Source organism: Oryzias latipes, chromosome 4 (assembly GCF_002234675.1).
Source record: "Oryzias latipes chromosome 4, ASM223467v1".
NCBI classification, from domain to species: Eukaryota; Metazoa; Chordata; class Actinopteri; order Beloniformes; family Adrianichthyidae; genus Oryzias; species Oryzias latipes.
In genome coordinates, this window is record NC_019862.2 from 2,537,296 (window position 1) to 2,561,842 (window position 24,547).

The 24,547-nt window shown below is 43.6% G+C and overlaps 1 protein-coding gene across 1 annotated transcript; it reads right to left on the bottom strand.

Annotated features, from left to right (window-relative positions):
• Positions 1 to 91: 91 nt before the first annotated feature.
• Positions 92 to 23,467, bottom strand: hapln4 (hyaluronan and proteoglycan link protein 4). The gene is made up of 7 exons (XM_023953936.1): positions 23,278 to 23,467; positions 15,229 to 15,349; positions 3,360 to 3,549; positions 3,024 to 3,196; positions 2,790 to 2,905; positions 2,364 to 2,550; positions 92 to 1,203 (listed from the first exon to the last, which is right to left on the bottom strand). Exons 1-7 carry the CDS (start codon positions 23,278 to 23,280, stop codon positions 806 to 808), a joined length of 1,188 nt encoding a protein of 395 aa, XP_023809704.1. The 5' UTR covers positions 23,281 to 23,467; the 3' UTR covers positions 92 to 805.
• Positions 23,468 to 24,547: the final 1,080 nt, after the last annotated feature.

A 24,547-nucleotide genomic window follows, 5' to 3' on the forward strand; every position in this document is an offset into this window, starting at 1 on the left:
CTTTTGGTCCTCTGTCCATCATCAGTCAATCATAAAGAGAGACGACCAATTTCCATCAGTGATTCACTGAAAAAATATATTGTTCCATTAAAACATTTTCAAAGCCTTTTATTTCTTTTAAGTCATCCATTCATTGCATAGTTTCAAGTATACTTTTTTTTCATTAATGATAACCCATTGCTGTGACTGGAGACCCAGAGTTTCAAAGAGCAACATCTATTAGCAAAGGCAGCAGCTAGTCTCAGCCACAAAGAGCATGCTGATTTTAAGTTTAGACCAAAGTTATTTTAAGCAGTAAGGATCTACTTAAAGTGCAATTACTTTTGTGCAATATTTATGATTTGGCATCTTCAGCTAAGGAAAAGAAATAAGAAATAAGAAAAATACAACAAGTTAGCATCAGGGCTTCCAAGTATGAAACCCACTTGAAGGTTAACGCATTCTTTCTGTTTTTCCATCTCTAACCAATGTTTTTGTCTCATTTCTGAGTCTGTGGCGCTCAGAAGAGTCACAGTGGAACCAAAACACCATTCAAACATCTTTACGATGAGATTCATGAGGAATTGTCAGGCTGCTGTTTTATTCTGACAACTTTCACTTGATAGACGTGAGCGAACCTCTGCCCCATGTATGACAGGTGAGGCCCTATCATCATCATTAATATGTACCCCATACTTTAACTCAATGTTTCTCGTAACTCTGCTACTTCTTGTCTGTTGGTGTTCTGGGTTTTAAAGCGAATAATGGAGACTGCCTACAAGGTGACGGCTGCAGTCAAATGTAAAATTGAATGTATTTCCCGCTCTCAGTGTGTCAACTTTAAACCCCCCCCTGTGGCAGTCATGAGGAGGCTGTTGCTGCTCTTCCAACCATCAGCTGAGTTTTTTGCTTTTTTTACTTGATCTGCATTTTCTTCCTGATTCTTGCGGAAGCAGTAGACCCCATAGAGGCGAAACTTCTTATCAGGGAAGCCCAGGTGCCGCACGCCCGGATGAGGTCCTCCACAGCGAGTGCGAGGGTTGACGACGGGGTATCGAATGCTGCCATCCTCCAGCCATCCGGCCTCACAACGATCCAGAAGCTGAAACTTCCAAGCTGCATAGAGCTGGCCCACCTTGGCCAACACTGAACCATCTCGAATGCAAGCCTTCATCGCCTCCGCATAGTTAGTCTTCTTATAACGTTTGAGGAAGTACACTTTGCCTGCAGGTACACAAAGAAAGGTGAGAAGTGGTGCATGAATATGTGAAAAGGTGAGAGAAAACTGAGGAAAGGAATTGTCCATGAGGGGAAAAGAGAACAGAATAAAAGACAGAATCCCTTGAGACTGAAGGAGCCCCTAAGGCAGATTTTCTCTGTTTTTCTGGCCTCTGAGCCTGGTTGTGCTCAGAATATCAAATCGATACAACAGTAGCTGCTCAAAGTCAAAAAGCAGCAAATTCCAAATACCTCTAAAAAGCCTCAGAATTTGCTGCAAGGGACTGCTGCCAAGACTGACACCATTAAAACAGCCTTTCTTACAAAGCAGCAGAATTTCTGAGCAACGGAAAATATTCTGACAACCTTATCATTAAAATTGGCTCAGATATTGATTTTTTTTTCTCTCCATGCTTGTGTGGCTGGTGGCTGTTCTAAAGGTAGAGCATTGTGTCACCCTTCCTAGGGGTATTTTTAGTCGATGTCTTCCAGCTGGACTGAGGCACAGGACTGTTATGACCACTGCTGAAGCCCTCTGCTCACAACTGACGGGCCGCGGTAATTAACACTCAAGGGAAGAAAAACGTTTACACTTCCTGTTAAACCACCCTTTGCTCACTAAGCTTAGGTTGCTATTTTGCTCTTGCTTGTACTCTTCAAACAATATTTTGCTTTTTAAAAAGGTATTGTTTTTTCTAAGGTGTACAATCGCGTTCTTCAAGACTTCATTCACGTCTTCAGATTTCTTTCAAACGTGGGAAATTTGCCACAGACTGCCACATCTCAAGTCCCCATAAGACTTTAACAAACTTCATTGCAGTAAAAAAAAACTCTTCCAGGCTCATTTGAGTGTGTGAGCCTGAAGGTGGCGTGTTGAAGACTCTCTGTGGGAACGTGATGCAAATCAAAGCTTTGGGAGATGAAAGGCGATGTTTGACACCCTGAGGACTTCACAGCCGGGGTGGGACTGAGTCTACACCAACCTGATTTAGAACCAGCGGCCTGAGGAATCCAAGATCTACATTTCCTTTTTGTCTAGCACCTATGCTATTCCTGTGAGTTCATTCACACTCACAGGGTCATCTGTAGAAGGTCGTGTGGTCACAAAGGTTGCAGAAAATGAATGTGACACCTGTGCACACATCAAACTGCCTGCATGTTTTTACCGTTTAGCTTTGAAGTGAAGCAAAAGGCATCATAGCGCTCACTCTCCTTGTGCCTGTAGCCATAGTTACGAACCCCAGCCGGAGTGTCTTTACGGCCACACTGGTCTCTGGGATGGGAAATGGGGTACTGGACCGAGCCGTCGTCCAGCCACCCAGCATTGCACCAGTCTAATCCATCTAACCAGGCCTGTGAGGAAGAAAAATCAAGGTTTTTATTGAAAGTGAGAATATCCATGTCACATGTGTCTGTTATTATAACTCCTTTAGTCATGTGTGTGGATGGACTTTCTCACTGACAGCACTGAGTCATGTTTTGCCTCCTCTGTTCCCTGCTGTTGCTGAGGAAATGATCTGTGACGTTTTTGCATTGAAGCTGACGGACTGTGCCGGTGTGTTCACATGCCATACAGCAGAATGCAAACTCGCCTTGTGCAGCTGAGAATGAGAGGCGAGGATGGCATCCTGGTGTTTACAGGCATCTTCTGCCTGGTGGTAGTTAAGCTTATAGCGCCCCTCACGGGGGTAGTAGGGAAAAACCACCCCTACGGGGAAGGAAATCACACACCCTGTTGAGTTTGAGGCTTAAACAAGTTCCTATTCAAATTTACAAATGGTTATAAAATGTCAAAACTGTTGCTTCTGATGAACCTGATTCCTGACCTTCCAAGTCAAGGTTAACAAATCCTGTGTCATCTTCCATGTCGTTGGTGACCTCACACTCGTAGCGGCCGTAGTCTTCTAACGTGACATTCTGGATGATCACTGAAGCATCTCCTGGTCCTTCCTGTTCCAGGAACACACGTCCACGGTAGGAGCCAAATACCCGCTGTTGTCTGGGAAGATTGGAGACAAACACGCTTCATGAAAAAAAGAGACATGGTTTCAGAGGGAAAAAAAAGGTCATTTAGCAACGTTTAAATCCCATGATACTGAATGAAATATCACAAGTCAAGAGCAAAATCAAACAGGGAGTTTAAAAAAGGAGAAGGACTTTACTTTCCAAGTGCAACAAACACATCATCAAACTGCAAAGCATCCGTCACTTTGGTCCATTTAATCCGAATGCGAGCAGGATCTGTGTTTTCCGGCTCATGATGGAATCTGCAGGGCAGAGTGATGGAGCCGCCTCGATGAGTCACCACCTTACCTGGAGCTGTCTGCACAATCACAGCTCCAGTGTCGTCCTCTGAAAGATGTTTCACACATGTTAGAACACGGGTACACACTTATCACTGTTTTTTTCATGAATGGTACACAAGGTGGATTTAGATCAAACACTTAGACTCGTCTTTTAAAAAGAAAAATAACATCAAATGCATTAGCTACAATTACATTTAAATGGAGCTCCCAATTTCCCATAAACATAATTAAGAAGAAACCTGGCCACTCCTTACTATTTCATTCTTAAAGCTAACAAAGAATGAGCTGACTCAGACTTGATTGTGTGGCTCCTATAGATAAGTTATCCTCTGATCAGAGGGTTTCAAGATCAATTCCCAAATCCCACTTTACTCCTGCGGGTCTGGTGGGCACCATGCATTGCAGCTATCCATGTCCGTTTGTGTGTGCTTTTTAAAATTGTGTCACATCATTTCTGTTGATGTCAGACCTGCAACACAAGCTTGTAAACAAAAGGTAGAGGGCACGTTTGAACCCCCCCTTATATCAGTTAACTGCAGGGACGGGCACAGGATTTTAAAGGAGCAGGGGCTCAAAGTCCAAAAGGGCAGCAAAAACTAATGTTTTTGTCCTTTAACAATAAGGAAATGAAGTAAAATTTTCAAATAACCTACTAATAGATAAATTCTCAGCTACTGTAGGTGAAAGTAATACAATTGTCATTTCTTATATGTAAACAAATTACTTTTAGCATGACTCTATCAGGTGCAGCTCAGGCGGACACAATGGTGGAGTCAGGGAGTGGCAGAATCAGAGTCTTTAATATAATTTCAGGAGGCCATCCAAAAGAGGAATGATTCAGGAACAAAAAAGCTCTAAGAACTCTGGAGAGATTAAGGCTGGATTGCTCACAGTGAAAGAAAGACAATCTGGCACTGGCTTGAGAAAAAGCACTGCTTATATAGGGAAGACAATGAGGGACAGGTGGAGCACATTAGGGAGGAAGCAGATCACACAGCAGGAACTGGAAATTAAGACAGAAAAGACAGGACTTCAAAATAAAACAGGAAGTGACAGCCAGAGGGCTAACTAGTCCTGACAGACTCTAATCACTTTATCGTAGACTTGGAAAACATCAGAGCAATAAAACACTGGAGGCTATTTCTGCTGGCACAATGTGCTCCAGGTATAATCAACATGAACAAAGTTTAATATAGATGGTAATATTTTCAACACAGATATCCTACAACATTTATTCCCAGGATGCAGAAATTATTAATAATATTGGACGATATCATAATGTTGCTGTGAGGATTTTAGGCCTTAGTTCAGTTCTTCAGTGGTGTTTTTGGTCGTGTTCTCTCCTCTGTCAGTCACTCCAGGTTCATGTTCATCATCCACAGCTGTCTTCATTTCTGTTCATTGTCTTCAGTGAGTTGAATTGTCTGGTATTCAGTTCTACCTTGTCAGGTCATCTGTTTTATCTGCTTTTTGTTTCTCCACAGTTTTTGTCTTGTTTAAGTTGATTTATTAAATGTTTACGTTTCTGCCTCTAAGCCCAGTTTCCTCCAGTTCCTGACAGCTGAACCCAATGTGACTCTGGTTCTATGTTTGGATTCACAGCTAAATTCTATTTTGCATCTCATCCTTAGATGCAAAATAAAAAACACAGCTGACTTTAATTATACATCTGCAGCTTGTCATGTCCAGAAGTATTCGGACGACACTGCTATTGTGGCGTGTGTAAAGGGAGGGGGTGAGAGTGAGTACAGGGAGCTCATCACCAGATTCACCTCCTGGAGCAGGGACAATGGTCTTGTGCTGAACACATCAAAGACCAAGGAGATGATCATTGACTTTAGTAGGAAGTCCTCCCACCAACCAGTGATCATCGATGGTGGGGGAATCGAGGTGGTTGACTCCTACAAATACTTGGGTGTGCACCTTGACCACAAACTGGACTGGTCGGAGCAGGCTCATGCTCTGTATAAGAAAGGACAGAGTATGCTGTTCTTCCTGAGAAAGCTGAGGTCCTTTGATGTGTGTACTGACATGTTGCTCCTCTTTTATCAGTCGGTTGTGGCGAGTGCTGTCTTCTATGGGGTTGTGTGCTGGGGGTGGCAGTATGACCACAAGGGATTGCACTCGATTGGACAAACTGATTAAAAGATGTACATCTGTGATCGGGAGGAGGGTGGACTCTCTGGGATCTGTGCTGCAGAAGAAGATGAGGGCCTTGACTCAGAGCATCCTGGACAATCCCAGACATCCCTTGCACAGCACGATGTCTGGTCAGAGGAGCTCACGGAGTAATGGGCTCCTTTCACTGCGCTGCAGGACAGAACGCTTTAAGAACTCATTTGTCCCTGCAGCTATCAGGCTGTTTAATGAACCTGCCTGATGTGAACTGTCATTTTATTGTTGTTCAATGTGTGTGGTTGTGTGTTTTGCTACCGGACACCTGAATTTCTCCTTTGGGAGATTAATAAAGTTTATATCTATCTATCCATCTATCCTCTAAACACAGGTTTTTGTTGTGATTAGAAAGATTTTAATACAGATGATTGTGAAACTGAATGATACAGAGTTTAAAGAAGCCGATTCTAATTAGAAAACATTATGTCAAACAGATACACTTGGTGTTAAACCAGTAGTGAGGAAGCTATGAACTCGCCCTAAATACATTTATTTTGAAAATTCCCCTGGTGTTTTTATTGAACTTAGTACCAAACTTCCTGTCCCTGCACAATTTGTTCTGTGTTGAGTTGATGCGCCGTGTTCAGACACCTGGCTAAAGTAAAAGTGAATCATTGACTTATATAGAGCGTTTTTCTGAAAAATGAACCACATTTAAGCTCATTGAATTAGTGGACGGTGACTAGTTAGACCAGAACTCTCAGGTTCAAGTTGCTTCACTGTCACATCTCTTTAGTTCTCCGTAAGGCAGCAGTTTCTCTGGCTGTTCCCAGCTGTCCCTAACGATTTCTGAGCGAAGCTGCAAAGACAGAAGCAGCAGCTCAGAACCCCATAATACAAGATAACGGGTTCAATAGAAAACCAGGGGGGTTGTAGCCACATTTTTCTTATATCTTTAACAGAAATGTATTAATGTTAATACAAAAAAACCCTAGGGCCCTATGAGGGCACGTGTCTCGTCCACTGTCTCTTGTCCCACTTTCTGTGCCAGATCTTGACCCCTGCTTGCAAAGGTGGTCATTATCTGAAATTAAGCATCATCCAAACAGTAACTACCTTTAATTGCATTTTGGGCTTCAGTACAAAGTGAAAATGTGAATGTTTTAATAAGCAGCTGCAAGGGGCTTTTTACATTGTAGTGACCAGATAATGGCACCCACACCTGTTCCTGCCAGCCACCAATTAATCACTTCACTACATGCGGTTCTTTGTAAATGTATCAGCCCTGAAAGCATCAAGTTATCTTTGAATAAAACTCTGTGTTTGAAGAGTTGCTGCTATATGGTGTCATGGTAAAAAGCACCAGCTTGTTTTTTTGCACACAGACATTACTTGCTGCATAAAATCAGAAATAAAAGGGAACATTTCATAGGTGCTCAAGTGTGTGTTGTTTTTGTCTTTCACTTATGTTCAGGGTCATATTATGGACTCGGCCAGTGGGGCCAGCGCCCAGGAGCCCAAGGGTCTATGGGCCCAGGGGGCCCAAAGCAATGCAGATGCCGATGCCAATTGCAATGACATAGGTCCTCTATTGTCTAAGACAGGGGTGCTCATCACCCCGGTCGAACTTCAAGGACATGAGGGTAGATCGCAGGCCAGCAAAGATAAATAACAAAAAAATGTACTTCTAAAAAATCTGTCAGCGAATCAGAATCCTCACCGAGAAGTACGTGACATGATTGACATGCAGAACGGCCAATCGAACATCCTCTGAGACATACGTCACTGCACATGCAAATTCTGTCTGTCATCAGAAAGTCGCTACTAGCCCCGCAGCACATCAAATATGGCGTTTCATCTCTGCCATATATTCAACGAGCGCAAAGACAACTGAGCGGGTGTTTTCAGGAACTGAGTGAGGAACCTTACAACAGCGCAGGCGCAATTCTAACCAAGCGACCCCGTATTTTACAACTGCACGCCTGCAATCCTAACTGAGCCGTGATCCCGCGTGGTCAATTCTCCTTTGCGCCCTTGCTTGGATTTGCGCTCAGTGTTAAGGGGGCGTTTTTGTCACTTGGGGGGGGGGGGGGGGGGTATCAGGGGTGTGTTTGTCACTTGGGGGCAGTAACCTTTCTGGTTGATCTGATTAGCCGAAATTTGCTGGTCAAATGCAGGGCGGGACTTTCATTTTTCAGAGCGGGGGGCTAACAGGCAGCTCTTGAGCTGTATGCGGCTCTCTGCCTTTTATCATATTTTCTATATACAGTACTTTCACAACCATAAGGCGAACATAAAAGTCTGTACGGAGTGGCCCTAATGTGTTTCTGGTTGATCTGATTGGCTGAAATTTGCTGGTCAAGTCCGGCGAGGCAGCGGGGCGGGACTTTCTTTTAGAGCAGGGGTGTCAAACTCATTTTGGCTCGGGGGTCACATTCAGCCCGTCTGATCTCAAGTGGGCCGGACCAGTAACATAAAAACAAAATAACAGCTTTGTTTTAGTTTTTATTACTCAGTTGGGGAAAATGCCTCAACTAACATAGTAGCCTAATAACTTGGGGCCGACACAGTGCCTTAAATGTAAATGTCAAAACCATTAAAAATTAAACTAAATTAAACCTGCTAACAATTGTGAACATAATCATTTAACCTCCTTTCTCTCCTTGAACTTTACCCAACCGTCAAAATCAGGATTCAGATTCTGTGCAGAAACACATTTACTGTCATTCAACTGTGCAAAACACAATGAAATGTCCAAGAATCTTTTCCTGGTTTGATGCCTGAATTTTGTGGCAACTGCTGCCTTATTCCTGACCTTTGATAGGATGCCATCAGTGACCAGACTGACATCACGTGACCAGTTCACTCCAAAATCGTCTGGCGCAGTAACTAGAGAGCTGACTATGTCATCAGCTGTTGTTGTGTCCATCAACTCCAGAAACTCAGCTGTGATGGTCTCTCTAACATCTCTAATAAATATACACAGCTATATATTTCTGTGATGTTGGTGTTTTCATAAATAGCAACCGAAAATGCAATAAATGACTGGATTCCTTCATTTGGCGTCCAAGTCTCCTTAGAGATGTTGGATCTGTAATCACAATCCTTGACAGACTCATTTTGGCAAAGGTCGACTGCGTTTGGGGCACAAGTTTACCTCTGAAAATGGTTTGGATGTTTGCACCAACGTGTTTACAATAGTTTACAGGTAGCTGTCACTGCTTCATCACTAATGTCAATGCTGCAGTGAATGCAGATGGTTGTTTTTCAGTCCAGCTAATAGTTGGTAATTCTTCTCTTTTCTTTTCTGCAAATGGTGAAACTTTTCTTTATAATGAGTCTCATAGTGGTGCAGAATGTTACATTCTTTGAACACTGCAACCTGTTGATGACATACCAAGCATGCAGGTTTTGTGTTCAGCTTTGTGGAAAAAGAAAAACTCCAGGTTCTTCCTGGAAAGCTCTTTACTCCACTTCACTTTTTGACAGCATTTTGGTCATAGGGTGTCACTACTGATGATCCTTATAGCAAGATAACAGCACTGAGGCTCACAGGGAACCAAAGTGAATCTTACCCAGACGAAGAGCTGTTAGGTTTTGCTTTTGGCACGTGCAGAGTTATGCTGTTTCGCGCGGGATCACGGCTCAGTTGAGATTGCAGGCGTGCAGTTATGAAACACGGGGTCGCTTTGTTAGAATTGTGTCTGCGATGTTGTAAGGTTCACTCACTCAGTTCCTGAATACGCAGCTCAGTTGTCTTTACGCCCTTTCACTTTATGGCAGAGGTGAAACGCCATACGTCAAGTCTTTGGCAGAAGACCACTCCGGACAACTGGAGGGTGCTGCCCCGTGAGTCTCCTTCTGCTGCATGCTATGTAGTCCCCCCCCCCCCCCCCCGCTTTCCCTTGCACGCGCTACTCACTGGGCCAGCAGACTTAAAAGCCATGCTCCCCCCATTGCACGGTTAACAGGAGAGCATGAAATATGATAGTCGCTGTTTTCTGTTTTTGTAATAAAACGGCTTATCTGTCAACACAAAAGTATCTTTGTGTAATTTTACTGTGTCGTTTTTTAATTATCAGTACATAAACAATGTAATGTATTAATAGTTCATAATACTATGTTTAATAAACGGCATTTTAGTCACAAAACACCATATATACATATATACACACACACATATATATATAGGTTGATCTTCAAGAAATTGTCATCTCAATAGTAGGTCACATGCCAAAAAGTATGAATACCCCTGCTCTAAGATCTTATGACAACTCACACTGTTACAGGGCATATCTGAATAGAACCAAGAGATAAGGGTGATTTGAATTGGGTGGGGGGAATAGGGATGCCAATTATAGGGCCCCTGGGCTATGGGGTACGGCAATCAGAGGGCCCCTGGGCCATGGAGGACAGCAATCAGAGGGCCCCTGAGCTGGCCCTGCTGTGTAAACAAAGTTTATATCATGTGGTATTCCACAAGGTAGTTGTTTGGGTCCACTTCTATTTTCAGTGTTTGTAAATGATCTGTTAACGGTTAACGGTTGCGCCAACTGAAGTGGCAGCAAGTTCGTGTAGCGCTGTGTTTTTGCTGTTAAAAGTAGCTTTTTGTGCTTTTTCTTCTCATCATTTTTGACCGAAATGTGCATCAACAAATACTCGAGAGATATCCTCCTTCAATTACGACACACATCGAACGGATGTAAACATCCGATTCCTCCGGAGATTAAGAAGCCCTTCCGTGGATGCCGTGCTGGGGCTAAACTAAAGGCTAGAAGGTGGAGAAACAAGCCCTTCGTCCCATCGATTATCATGGGGAATGTAAACTCTCTACAGAACAAGTGTGAGGAGCTGGTCGCCTTGATAAGAACTGACGAGGCATACCGTGTGAGTTTATATCTGCTCACAGAGAGCTGGCTGACTGACGTGATCCCCGACTCAGCTGTTAGCATCCCCGGCTACGCACTCGTCAGAGCGGACAGAGAGGTGGAACTATGCGGAAAAACGAAGGGCGGTGGACTTTTTGTGCTGGTCAGCAACAAGTGGTGCCATCCCGGTCACATTACGGTCAAAAGTAAGATCTGCAATCGTGATGTGGAGCTCTTGGTGATCGGTATAAGACCATACTATCTTCCACGAGAGTTTTCCAACGTAGTCGCCATCGTTGTTTACATTCCGCCGCGGGCGGACCCATCGTCAGCATGTGACGTCATCCAGGAAGTGGCTGTGAGGGCTCAGTCTGCACACCCAGAGTCGCTCATCATAATATCGGGGGACTTCAATCATGTTGATGTGAGCTCTCACTTAGGGGTTTTCACACAATATGTGAACTGTCCAACTAGACACAAAAACACTCTGGACCTGTGTTATGTGAATTTAAGATCTGCCTACACTGCAGTGGCTCTACCCCCCCTTGGTAGGTCTGATCATAACCTCATTCAGCTCAGACCATCATATAAGCCATCTGTGATGAGGCTGCCTAAGGCTACCAGATCCTTTAGGCAGTGGACTCCTGAGACAGCAGCCATGCTAAGGGACTGTTTTGAATCCACTGACTGGGACTTGCTGGTGGGAGACAGTGACAGTGACATCGATCAGGCTGTGGTGTGTGTCACTGATTACATCCACTTCTGTACAGATGTGGCAGTGCCTCTGAAAAAAGTACGCTGCTTTCCCAATAACAAGCCGTGGATTAAAAGCAGTATGAAGCACCTGTTAAACCTGAAGAAGCAGGCCTTTAAGACTGGTGATCGGCACAAAGCAAGGGTGGCTCAACATGATCTAAGAAGAGCCATAAGGCGCGCCAGGAGGGATTACAAATCTGGGCTTGAGATGAAGCTGCAGAATAAGAACACTAGGGAGGTATGGAGCGGCATGAGAACCATTACTGGCTTTAAGGAGAGGGGATGGACTGTGCCTGGTGATGTGGCCAAGGCGGATGAGTTCAACCATTTTTATAATAGGTTTGACTCAGTACACGCTCACCCATGCCCAACCATCAGTGACTCTTCCACCTCTGCTGCTGTGACTGTGACCGGCTCCCCTTTTCCACCCAGTGACAGATCCATGACTTCTGCTGCTTTGACTGGTTCCTCTACTCCACCAAGTGGCGGCTCCTACACCTCTGCGGCTGTGACCTGCTCTTCTCCTCCACCCAGCAGCGCCTGCTCCAGCTCCAGCCCTGATGCTGTAACACCTATAAGAATAGAGGAAGTGTGCATAGAGCTCAGGAGGCTCAATGGTTGGAAATCTGCTGGTCCTGATGGAATATCACCACGGTTGCTAAAGGACTGTGCGTCAGAGCTGGCGGTGCCTCTTCAAACCATCTTTAACAGGAGTCTTCAGACAGGATGTGTCCCTGGCTTGTGGAAGACCTCATGCCTTGTCCCAGTGCCCAAGGTGACAAGGCCTGCAGGGATGAAGGACTATAGACCAGTTGCCCTAACATCTGTCATAATGAAGACTTTTTAGAGGCTACTACTCCGGAGGCTCAAACCCCAGGTGGAGGGGGCGCTGGACCCCCTTCAGTTTGCCTATCAGGACAGTATGGGAGTGGAGGATGCAGTCCTTTATATGGTCCATAGGGTGCTCTCCTTTCTGGAAGGGACTGGCAGCTATGTGAGGGTGATGTTTTTCGATTTCACAAGTGCCTTTGATACAGTCCAGCCTCAGCTGCTGAAGAGGAAGCTTGAGAGGATGGGAGTTGATCCAGGTTTTGTTCGCTGGATCCACAACTATCTGACTCTTAGGTCACAGTTTGTCCGACTAGGAGACTGTGTATCTGGGACATTGAGGAGCAACACCGGAGCACCACAGGGAACTGTACTATCGCCTTTTCTCTTCACACTCTACACTGCTGACTTTAATTATGCATCTGCAGCTTGTCATGTCCAGAAGTATTCGGACGACACTGCTATTGTGGCGTGTGTAAAGGGAGGGGATGAGAGTGAGTACAGGGAGCTCATCACCAGATTCACCTCCTGGAGCAGGGACAATGGTCTTGTGCTTAACATATCAAAGACCAAGGAGATGATTATTGACTTTAGTAGGAAGTCCTCCCACCAGCCAGTGATCACTGATGGAGGGGGAATCGAGGTGGTTGACTCCTACAAATACTTGGGTGTGCACTTGACCACAAACTGGACTGGTCGGAGCAGGCTCATGCTCTGTATAAGAAAGGGCAGAGTAGACTGTTCTTTCTGAGAAAGCTGAGGTCCTTTGATGTGTGTACTGACATGTTGCTCCTCTTTTATCAGTCGGTTGTGGCGAGTGCTGTCTTCCATGGGGTTGTCTGCTGGGTTGGCAGTATGACCACGAGGGATTGCACTCGATTGGACAAACTGATTAAGAGATGTGCTTCTGTGATCGGGAGGAGGGTGGACTCTCTGGGATCTGTGCTGCAGAAGAGAATGAGGGCTTTGACTCAGAGCATCCTGGACAATCCCAGACATCCTTTGCACAGCACGATGTCTGGTCAGAGGAGCTCACGGAGTAATAGGCTCCTTTCACTGCGCTGCAGGACAGAGCGCTTTAAGAACTCATTTGTCCCTACAGCTATCAGGCTGTTTAATGAACCTGCCTGATATGAACTGATATTATTTTGTGAACTGTCTTTTTACTGTTGTTTGTTGTGTGTGGTTGTGTGTTTTGCTACCGGACACCTGAATTTCTCCTTTGGGAGATTAATAAAGTTTATATCTATCTATCTATCTATGTTCCACGAGCTCAGAAATGCAGCAGTGGTGTTATGTGCAGATGACGCAACTTTATTCTGTCCATCTGCTACTGTTCCAGGGCTCAATAAAACCCATACAGAATCAACTGAATTCAATTACCAATTGGGTTAAGTGAAATAAATTGTAATACATTGTTTTTGATACAAAATATTTGAGTATTGACAATAGTTTGGTTGAACAAGTGACTAAAACCAAGCTTCTGGGCATTAAATTGGATGATCAGCTCTCTTGTACAGATCAGATTAAAAAAACAATGTCTGCAGTGGTGCTGGGTAGTTTATTTGTCGTGTCGTTGGCCACCCGAGGTAGACTGGCTGTAGACAGGTTGCAATCAGTGCTGACGACCAGAGATTTTCAGCGGTTGGCGACGGGGGCTGGTATGGGATGTCCAGGTGCAGGAGCAGTGTTTGTGATGTTGGGTTGAGTGGATAAAAGGGAAGCTTAGCAATGTCATTGGCAGCAAAAGACAGGATGATCCAGGCCAAGAGAAGCCAAACACACACTGTAGCAGCAGACAAATCCGCAGGTAAGCTAGCTCACACACACGGTATGTATGATGATCTGAGCTCAGACGTTCACTAATCCAAGTGACAAACCGCAGATAATTGCAAAAAGGTGATATTCGTGGAAAAGTACACCTTGGCAGCAAGAAATATAATCCACAGGTGCAAGAAGGGGGTTAAAAATGCCTTAAATGAAGTCCAGGGAGCAGCAGCTGCCAAAAGGCACAACTACTCATTAAAACCCAGAAGAGATTTCAGTCTACGTTGTCATCTATGTCCATGTATTACCTTTGGCACACTAAAGAACGGTTTTTACTCAGTTATCTTTGTATCTCAATTTCTTCCCTGAAAACGACTCGGTCTCTAAGGCAATGGCTTTCGCTCCTTGTGGGTGCCACCCATTTCCTGATGTCAACCTAGACCAGCGTGTCTACATTTACCCCCTGAAAACAAACAACATCCAAACTTTTTCAAAGATGGATTTGCATATTGGTGCAAATACAGTAAAGCGTTTTAGCCAATCACTTTTATCTCCATGGAGAAAGTGTGTGTGTGTTTGTTTGTGTTAGCCTGGGGGCGGTGCTGGCAGCGCAGACTCTTCCTGGAAGGGGCTGTTCTCATGAAACTGTGTCTCAATGTGAGAACCCGCTCGTTTTGTGGATTGGGATGGGCTGGTGCTCATAGAGCAGGGTTTTAAGAGGATTACTGAGAAAAGAGTGACTCAAAATACTGCTTTGGGGTTGTTTTATGTGTGAAATGAACTTCATAATAACACTTAAAAGCTCGAAAAAGTTGATTTTGCATGATATAGGCCCTTTAAGTCAATTACTTATCAAAGAGAGAATAACATCTTTTGATGTCTATTTCCAGCAGCATTCATCACACATCTCAAAGTTCACGTTTGTGTCAAACTTGTTACTTCACAATGACAACTTCCTGGTAGCTCCACCGCCCCCGGATTTCAGCAGATTGGAGCAGATGTGTGGGCATGATGGACGTGCAGCTGATAAATCTGCAACAAACGAGACATCAGGGGTGGGCGATTCCAGGCCTTGAAGGCCGTTGTCTTTGCATGATTTCCAGATATTCTTGCCCTACTCATGGCTGATTAGCTGGTTCATGATGTCTCCATTCCATTTCCATTTTTTATTTAAGCCGTGAGGTATTAAGCCATTCTGAAGGGAATAGAACTCCAACCTGATGCACCAAACAGTGTGGGTGGCTTTGAGAGGACATTTTCCCCTAAATTAATATTTTGTCTGACTTGCCATAGTTTTACGAGATAAAAAATTGAAGCCTTCTATATTTATGGTTGTTACTTTTGCACAGGAAAAGTGTAGAAACTAGAGACAAAGTGTGAAATCAACTTACCGAGAACGTGCACTACTCTTCTGCTTCCCTGTTCTGCAGGCATAGCAGACACTGAGAGCACAGAGGACAGGATCAACACAGAGAAGAACATTTTCCCGAAGACCAGCAGCTGCCTTGACAACTGCAATGAAAAAAAGACAAATGGAGGCATGGCAGATTGCTATGTAGAACGATATTATAGTACAGCGGTTGGTCAAATGTCAATGTAAAAATAGAATCCACCCTCAAACCCCAGTACTCTACTAACCCCCTCACTTCAACCCAGCCTGAACACAACAGTGGATCAGGTGAGAAGAGGCTATGAATAAAGACATGGGAAGCATGAGCTTCAGACTCCAGCTCTGCCAGGTCTTACTGTACATTTTTAACCTGAGCCTCAGTCTGAAGAGGCTTCCTGTCCTGTGGAAAATTTCTAGTATGGATTTCGTTCCTAAAAGAGCACAGGCAGGGAGCCAAATCTTTTCTGACCCGTGTCTCTAGCATCTCACACAATGAAGATCATGGAGCAGTTAATTCTGAACCACTTCTGACCCCTGGCCAGTCACAAACAAGACCCCCTGCAGTCTGTGCTTTGGGGCTGGGGCCTGGACTTGATCCGGGGAGCGGCACTTTCTTGGCTCCTCTCTCTTTGTGTGAGGTGGGGGGTAGGGGGCCTGGGGGGTCAGCGCTTCGGGGCATGGGGCCCCTGGGCTGGGGAGACCTTGACCCTATGCTGGGGGCTGGAGGACGGTTGTTTCACTAACCAGTGGCCAGTCTATCAGCTGTCCCCAACTTGCCCCATTCCTTACATAGTCATTTATTAGGGTGATGGGGAGGGGGCTGCGATGCACCTTAGAGGAGCTACTTGGAAGTGGTCCCCCTCCCATGGTTGCCGTATGGAAATGGGCCCAAGTTCTCTGGCACAACCATGAGCTGCGGATCACATCACATCTGAGCCTGGGGGTGTCTGTGTCCCTGTGGTGTGGGTTCTGGTCCTTGCCCTCAACTGCCAGCCTTCTCCAAAAGTCCAACTGTGGGAGTGCCTGGTCGGACAAAGTTTACTAGACACCTTGTGGACCCCCAATTCTCTTGGGCATCCTCCTCCTGGGCAGGGGTGGCTGGCCCCTGCCTTGCTCTCTCCTGGACCAACCGTGGGCTGGGTGGGTGGCTGCCTGGAGTGTGGGGCAGGTCTCCATTGGGGTGGCTCGTGCCTGGGGTTGGGGGATGCTCAGAACTCCTGGGGTGGTGGTGGGATGCTTGTCTGAGGCTGGGGGTGCTTTCCTGGGCCCTCCCAGCATGGTTGGGGGTCTGCTCTTCTGGTTGGGCTGGAGCTTGCACTCTCTGTTCCCCTGTGCCTCCCTGCTCTCTGGTATTAAGGGCACTGTGGTGATCCTGCTGGCCCTGGTCTGGGTGGCGGATGTGATTGCCCGGAGGGCAGTTTATCTCTATCTGCCACCATGCGGATGTTGGGGGATCCTGGCTGGGGGCTTTGGTGTGGGGATGACTGGGCACTCTCCCTCCTTCTTTTTACATTCCATCCACCACCCCAGAAGAATAAATAATATATATATATATAATTATATATATTTAATAAGATAAATAATCCTTCCAGCACAGGCGCTATCTCACCTTTGCACCAATAGTTTGCGTGAATGAAATGTTTCACAGGTGTTAGTTTGAATGCATAATTATGCGTGTGGAAACATTAGTTGTATTATGTTCATGTTTACCTATTTGTATGTGAACATTACTGGAGCAAAAAGGTCTATAACAAACCTCTCTCTTCTGCCCTCTTTTAATTTTCCATCCGGTCCGACAAAAAACTGTTACAAATATAATTAATATTAATAACGTTTAGCCTAAATTATAAAAGGGATTTATTCACATATACATCTGGTATGCCCAAAGACTCATAACACCCTGTTGTAAAAGTATATGTCCAACACAAGCTTCAGCTCTCATCTGTTTCCTCAGCTGTTTGACAGGACAAGTTAAAAAAATTATTTAAAAAAAGACCCCTGCAGTGAGCCAGGTGTTGAAGTATGCTGTCATCTACTTAATGCAGAGATTCCCACTGTACCTTGAGGAACCTAGAAGTACAGGGATGTTTGTGTTTCTAGACGACTCCAGTGCTTTGACACCATTAGTTGTTGTGCTCAGATGTAGACACGAGGTGTCGATATAAGTTATATAATAGGAGAAGAAAAATAGGTGCTGCTTGCCCTGTCGACATGTGACTGTGTTTGCAAAAGTGCAGAGTAAAGTTTCTAGAGGGATGCACTGTCTGTTTCCAACAACTCCTAAACGTAACAATTTTGTAGACTGCTTTGAACTTAACCTCAATGTCACCAAGACAAAGGAGACTATGATCATCTTTCAAAACAAGCTTTCTCAGACTCCAGTGACAAACATACAGGGACTTGCCATAGAGAAGTGTGAATGTCTATCAGGGTGTTCACATCAACAGTAAACTGGATGGGTCAGGAAACACCACTGTTATACACAAGACGGGCCAAAATTGCCTCAGCTTCCTGAGGAGACGGAGGTCCTTTGGTGTGTGAAGACACTTCAGTTGCAACGGGAACTTTCTACATTGTGGTTTGGTGTACTGATGGAATAACAGACAGGGACAGGAAGAAGTTGGGCAAACTTATAAAGGCGTCTAGATGCATCCTGGGGTGTCCCCTAGACCCCGTTAACTTTGTGGAAGAGAAGAGGATGCTAGCAAAGCTGTTGAGGATACAGAGCAATCTCTCCAATCCCTTTGTACGAGACAGCAGGGGTGACTAGGAGGTCCTTTAGCTGCAGACTCCAGCTCAGTCTGGGCAAAAAAAGAACAGCACTCCAAATCTTTTGTCCTAACAGCAGTCAGACTGTAGAGAACAACAACTAACACTGTGTTTCTCTTTCCTTTGCTCCCATACACTCTCTTTGAGCAGCAGTTCTTCTTTCTGCAATGGTGACTGTTTTGAGCGGCTCTTCTCATGTCCATAAATATCAGTATGTAATATGTCTAAAATTCTTAGTCATCCAAGGAACGTCGTCTTGAAGCTGAGTATTGAGATCTGTAGATGGAAAAAAATGTTGGTACCCTATGGTTGATTTAAAGAAAAACTCTAATTTTTGAAGTAATAATAAATAGATATTCAGAGTTTGCTTTTTATCCATGCTTTAACAGAATCGTTTACAAAAAATACACCATAAAAGAGGCCTTTAAAAAATTACAATACCTTGAACTAAATATTTTGTTGCACAACCTGTTGAGGCCATCACTGCAATCAAGCGGTTCCTGTAACCGTCAATGAGACTCCTGCACCTGTCGACAGGTATTTTGGCTCAATCCTCATCAGCAAACTGCTCCAGCTATCTCAGGTTTGAAGAGTGCCTTTTTCAGACGGCACGTTTCAGCTCCTTCCAAAGATGCTCAATGGGATATAGGTCAGGGCTCATAGAAGGCCACTTAAGAATAGTCAAATGTTTTCCTCTGAGCCATTCATGGTTTTCTTGAGCTTTGTGTTTTGGGTCATTGTCCTGTTGGAAGACCCCTGACCTGCGACTGAGGCCAAGCTTTGTAACGCGGGCCAGCACATCTCTCTCCAGAATCCCTTGATAGTCTTGGGATGTCAATGTACTCTTCACAGATTCCAAGCACCCCATTACAGAGCATCCTCCATGTGTCAGGTTTTGTTGAGGACAGCCAAAAGAAGCAAACCCAAGAGTGAAGGAAAAATAGTATTTTGAGTAAGTTCTAGTCTGGAGCATGCAGATCTGAAGGAGCATGAATAACTCCCACCAACAGAGGGAGCAGAACTTGGTAGTGTCACCGCTGAGTCAGGAGAGGAACTCAGCAGACAGAGCGGAGTGGGGAAGCGAGCCTTGATGCTGGTGAAGTTCAGGAAACACTGGAAAAGCCTCGGAAGAGGATCTCCACTTTATAAAATCAATAGGGGACTGTTGGCTGCGGCTAAAATCCAGGAAGATGAGGAAACTGAGGCGAGGCAAGACAATGGCAAGGCAAGAACTTGACGATCCGTGCAGACTTGCACAGAAAGTTAGCAGGATGGCTGGAAAAAAGCACAGTAACTGACGTTCTGGCAATGAGTAAGGCACTGGAGCGAACTTATGAAGGGGCATGACCATTTCCATGTTTCTCTCATCTGATTGAAGGACATTCTCCCAGTAGCTTCATGGCTCATCAACATGTAGCTTAGCGATTTACAATCTGGCTGGCATGATCAATGAAGTCTATGACATCATAAGGTCCTTTGGTGTCTTACACACAGCAACGGGGCCCTCCTTGGTCATCTCTCATAAGTCCATGTTGGCTCAAACAACAACGGATGGTGAGATCTGCCACTGATGTTTCTTGATCTTGAAGTTCACCTTCAATCTTATTAGAGGTTTGTCTGGACTCGTGGGTTTCTGTTCGTATGAACTGTCTCTTTGATTTGACATCAATTGTCCTCCTGCGGCCATCTCCAGGGAAGTTGGCAACAGTCCCATGGATCTTAAATTTCTTTATCATGTTTTTAAATTTTGTCACAGGAACATCAAGCAGCTTGAAGATGGTCTTTACTTTTGACTTTCCTGTCCATGATTTTCTTTCTAAACTCCCGGTTCAACTCTTTCCTTCGCTTCCCCTGGTCCATGTTGAGTGTGGTACACACCATATCACCAAACAGCTCAGTGTTTACCTGTGACTACCCTTACATAAATCCAAAGATTGAACTTTAATGTTTATTAGTGGACTGTTACGGCTGTGGCCGTAATATTGTTTTATTTGTATATTTGGAGTTTTTCTGTACCTGTTTTCTTTGGTTTTCTGCTGCAGTGGGAGGTTTTTGTCTTTCCTTTCTCTTTCACTCCTATTGTTGTGTGCAGATTGGAGGCCACAGTGTCCGGAGCACCTGATTGGCTGTGGACTTCCAGCGGCAGCTTTAAATACTGCCTCATCATCTGTTGGAGCCCCCTCTCTCCAACTGGCAGCAGCAGAGCAATTTTGACAAACATTGTTAGAGGCTTTGGTCCTTGTAATCTGGGTTTGGTTGTTTTTTTTGTATAGCTTTGAGTTTGTCATTGTAAATAAATCCCCAGTTTAATTTCAGCTATAATCTCACTTTGCAATCATAATATTCTCTAGTACCTGATTAAAATTGTTTTTTATGTTTATACTATACTATTGATGGGTAAGAAATGGTCTTTTTACCATTATCATTGTTTAAATATATGTTTAAATGTATTTTTAAATACTTACTCAGTTTGACCTTTTTATCTTTTTAGAAACAGCTCTGTGTTTTTCTCATCTGCTTCTCCTCCCCAGCTAGGATGAGGAGGTTTACGACACACTGTCCTTAGCTGACAAGGAATGCAATTTAAACTGAAAACACTCCCAAGTGGTTAATTATACGACACCCCCTAATGAACTTTTCAGTTTGTTTCTTTGTTTGGAAATTGTAACCTCCTACTTGGATTCTTAATAAAAGGAGCACGAGTGGAGCAGTCCTTTGAGGAGAAAGAAAAGGGTGCTGGAAGACCTCCGTCACACTTGCTTCTTCTCCCTTGTATACAAGAAACTTACTTGCTGTTGTGGTTTGTGGTTGTTATTGTGTTTCTCTTTATTGTCTAGATGCATTTATCTGATAACTATCTTCCTAATTTGTTCAATTCATTTATTGGTCTAATTTTTTGCTTGTTTGTCACTAAGAATGATGTGCACTGTGAGATGTCTGGCTTCTTATGATGCTGCTGTAATGACCTCATTTTCCTCCATGGTCAATGAGGTCTATTAGATTATAATTTTAGTGAAATCTGCATTGGAAAGCCAACAAAACAAATGATTTTTAGAATCAGAATCAGAATCAGAATCACTTTATTTGCCAAGTACAGTGCATGTACAGGAATTTGACTTGGTTACTTGTGCTCTCGTGCAACCTAGCAAGGTAAAAAGGATAAATAATAAAGATAAATAATAAAAAGAAGGTAGATGTAAGGTGGCTATATGAATATACATTTAAGTAAAACTAAGACAAAATATTAAGACATTTTTAAGACACATATTGCTACCCTACATTCAACATGAATAAAAGAGGGATTTGCAGTCAAGTGAAGCTAATAAAATGATCATAAGTAAATGCTCATCAGCTTGTGAAATAACTCATCTAAAGAATTTGAAGTTGATGTTACACCCTGCTGACCTTTGTTTAACTGAGTCTGTATGTCATTATGCAGTTAGTTGACCTTCAAATCTTGTTTCTCTCATGAATTCTTTAGGATTATATGTAAAAAATAAAAATGGCTCAGTGCAGTGCTATTACTGGTGTTTTCCAAAAAGTGCTTTAGATCCTACAATCACATTTTGACCGAACACTGAGCTTTTATTTTTAATATTTTGGTTGAAATTGTTGTACTTTGTAACTGCTGAACTTTCCCCAAAGTTCACACATTCGGTTCAGTAAAAGCTTTTCTATAGAGCACCTGAGTCACTAGTCCCAGAAAACCATGTAGGTATTTGTTCTTCATGAGTTTTAGTATTTTTCTCACAGTGAAACTAATATTCACATTGTTTTACTTTTGTTTTTATACCTGTTCAGTTCATTTTGACCGAAATAGGCTAAACCAAATCCAGCAGGCATGCCAGAGCGCACATAGCATACCGTCCAGGACAGCAGTAACTTTACCATTTGTGTTCATCAACTCCTGTATTTATATATATAGCATACAGCCTATGTATGACACATATATGTTCTAAAAATGATTTTTAGCAGTTCAATACTGTGGAGCAAACAGGTGTGTTTCCTTTTCGCTAATACAGGCAGAGATAGTTATTGATGCCAAAGATGCACCAGTTTGTTCAATCTGTTTGGGATTATAAAATCCTTCTCACGCACTAAACAGTGCAACACTCTGCTATGAATTTTTTTTACAAGTCTTAAAGCTCTGTGTATTTTCAGGTCTCAGCTGGTCCATCTTAACATCATATGATGCAAAGTATTTACAAATAAAACCGTCAAACTCTTGCAAGTCAAAAGATTGCGAGAGGTCTGTCTAATCTAGATAAAAAAGTAGAAAATGAAAGTAACAAGAAGGACTTTGAAAACAGACCAAACTGAAATGTTGTCCTTGGTTTTGGCGGATTAACATTTTCACCTTGTAACATTCAAAGTCAGTGGAAGGCTTATGATAACTGTGGCAACTTTTTTTTGGTGTCATAGGCACCTTGGGGAGAGTGAAAAGGCAAAGAACATTCAAGAATTTTAGTGAAAGATCCAAGATTTTTTTTTTGGTTGCCTACAGCATTTTACAGCTCAGTGCCCCATCTGCATGTCTCTGGTCTTTATGTAAATAGAAATCAAAACAGTGGTTGGAAGACCAAGTAAAGACTGACAGAAACGCTGTCCTAGAACCTCAAAGATGCACATAAACAAAAGACAGAAAAGTCCGTTTTGCTTATTTATAGTGAAAGCATTGTGTCCATAGTTGCACCAACATGAACTTAACAAGAAGGTTTAACTTGTTTTACTTCTACAGTACAGGAACCCCATTCTGCAGAGCACAGCTCTCAAAGCATGCTCAGGTCTAGATGTTGGTTTGTTGGTTGGTTTTCAATGGAATGTCCCTATTCACTTTTCGTAACATCCCTTCGGGAGTCACCACAGCAAATGAGCACGGGTGGTTTGGTAGAGGTTTTTACAGACTTGGTTCCTCTTGTGTCTTCATGGTCTGACAGTAGCCGAAGGGTCTTGGCCCAAAGACCCATACTGGATTATGGGAGCTGGTTGGTTTCCAATTGAATGAAGTTGTAAAATAACCAAAACAAAGTTGTCTAAAAGTCCTTCTGCAGATATATGCATTGCCAGCATCACATGTGAATAATAAGAGTCATCACTGCTGCAGTATGTAAATACTTTGTGTAATTCAGGCCTCAGTGATCACAGATGCAAAAACAGCTATTTGCATGCACATTGCACACAGTAAACATCCCTGCTAAAAGGTTAGCCCAGTTATCATCTCTGCAGCTGCAGAGACATGAAACACAATAAGCTGCAGAGCACAGACGTCATGTCAACTTACCATGTCTGTCACAGCAGGAGTTAAAGCAGGCGTTCCTCTGTGAATTCTCCCAGTTCTTCTTCAGGCTGAATGCTGGTCTGCAGCAGCCCCTTCTTCTCTCCCCGCCTCCATCGCTGCTTTCTTTCACTGCAGGGGAGACACCAGTTTGTGGGTCTTGCAGTGCTCTAGTGACGCAGCGCTTTTGACTGCACTGTGCGACTCTGTCTTTTTGTGAACTACTGCAGTTCCTCAGTGCCTAATTTTGTTGCTGGCTACTAATAAAAGTAATTACTAAAATTGACAGATTAATAACTATTAAAAAAAAAAGGCTTCAGGCTTAAAAGTTACACTTTGAGGAGGTAAAAACATTCAAAGTTCCCCTCTGACAATTTTTTCAAACGTTCCCAGTGGTGTTTTAATTATGATTAGGACGTTTTTGACCAAAATCTCACAACTAAATATAGCTTGACACAAGGGGGGGGCATACCAACTCTCAGTCTTTATTCTCAAAAGTTTCTCTTTAGTGATAAAAAAACAGTGAAAAGTTGCATCTTTTTGAAAAATGTGTGGAACGACAAAACGAATGTGTGAACCAGACCCTGCTGTTTGGTATAATGACACACCAAAAGAACTTTGATAAGAACATGAAAAACGTTTCGAATGAATTACAATTTAGGCTACTTTGCAGCAACAAACAGGACTGGCTGTGACTCAGAACTGATTTGATGCTGGCACATGCAGACTGTTGAATTACCTTGCAACAAATGAAGGGAAATTCATCACAGAAAGTAAGTATTTGCACATAATTTTCTAAATACGTGTGGCCAGTACTGATTTTTTTTCTTGGCTGCATGAAACCAGAGCAAGGGTTGAGTTTAGGATTACAGGTTAAGGTTAAGCTATGTTAACACCGAACGCGGTTCGTGGCGGAGGCAGCCAGTTTCTGTCTTTTATTTTTTTTTTACTTGTCCTGTCCAGCAAATGAGCAAACAGATGAGAACTGAAGGTCTTTTGTGTTGTGAAAGTTCGGCAGCAGAACAAATTCAGCGGCGTGATTTTGGCAACGCGATTTAGGCAGTGCGCTGCGGCGGGCCATAGTTTAAAAATCTGAATTTACAATCAAGGACTAAACTTTGGGCATGAGACATTTTCGGTGATAGTGGGTAGAATACACATTCTATATGGTGGATCGATCCGATAGTTCTCCTAAACTTCTATCCATTTTCTCAACCCGCTGTTTGTCTTTCAGGGCAGCTGAGTTTCCGAAGCCAACCCTGGCAACTGTTGGGCA

What these genes read in the sequence shown, in the direction of transcription:
- hapln4 (XM_023953936.1), bottom strand. An exon ending in AAGAGTAGTGCACGTTCTCG is followed by an intron (nt 3,550 to 15,228) that starts GTAAGTTGATTT and finishes AACATCTTTCAG; the next exon opens with AGGACGACACTGGAGCTGTG. An exon ending in GTGTTTGTTGCACTTGGAAA is followed by an intron (nt 3,197 to 3,359) that starts GTAAAGTCCTTC and finishes CAATCTTCCCAG; the next exon opens with ACAACAGCGGGTATTTGGCT.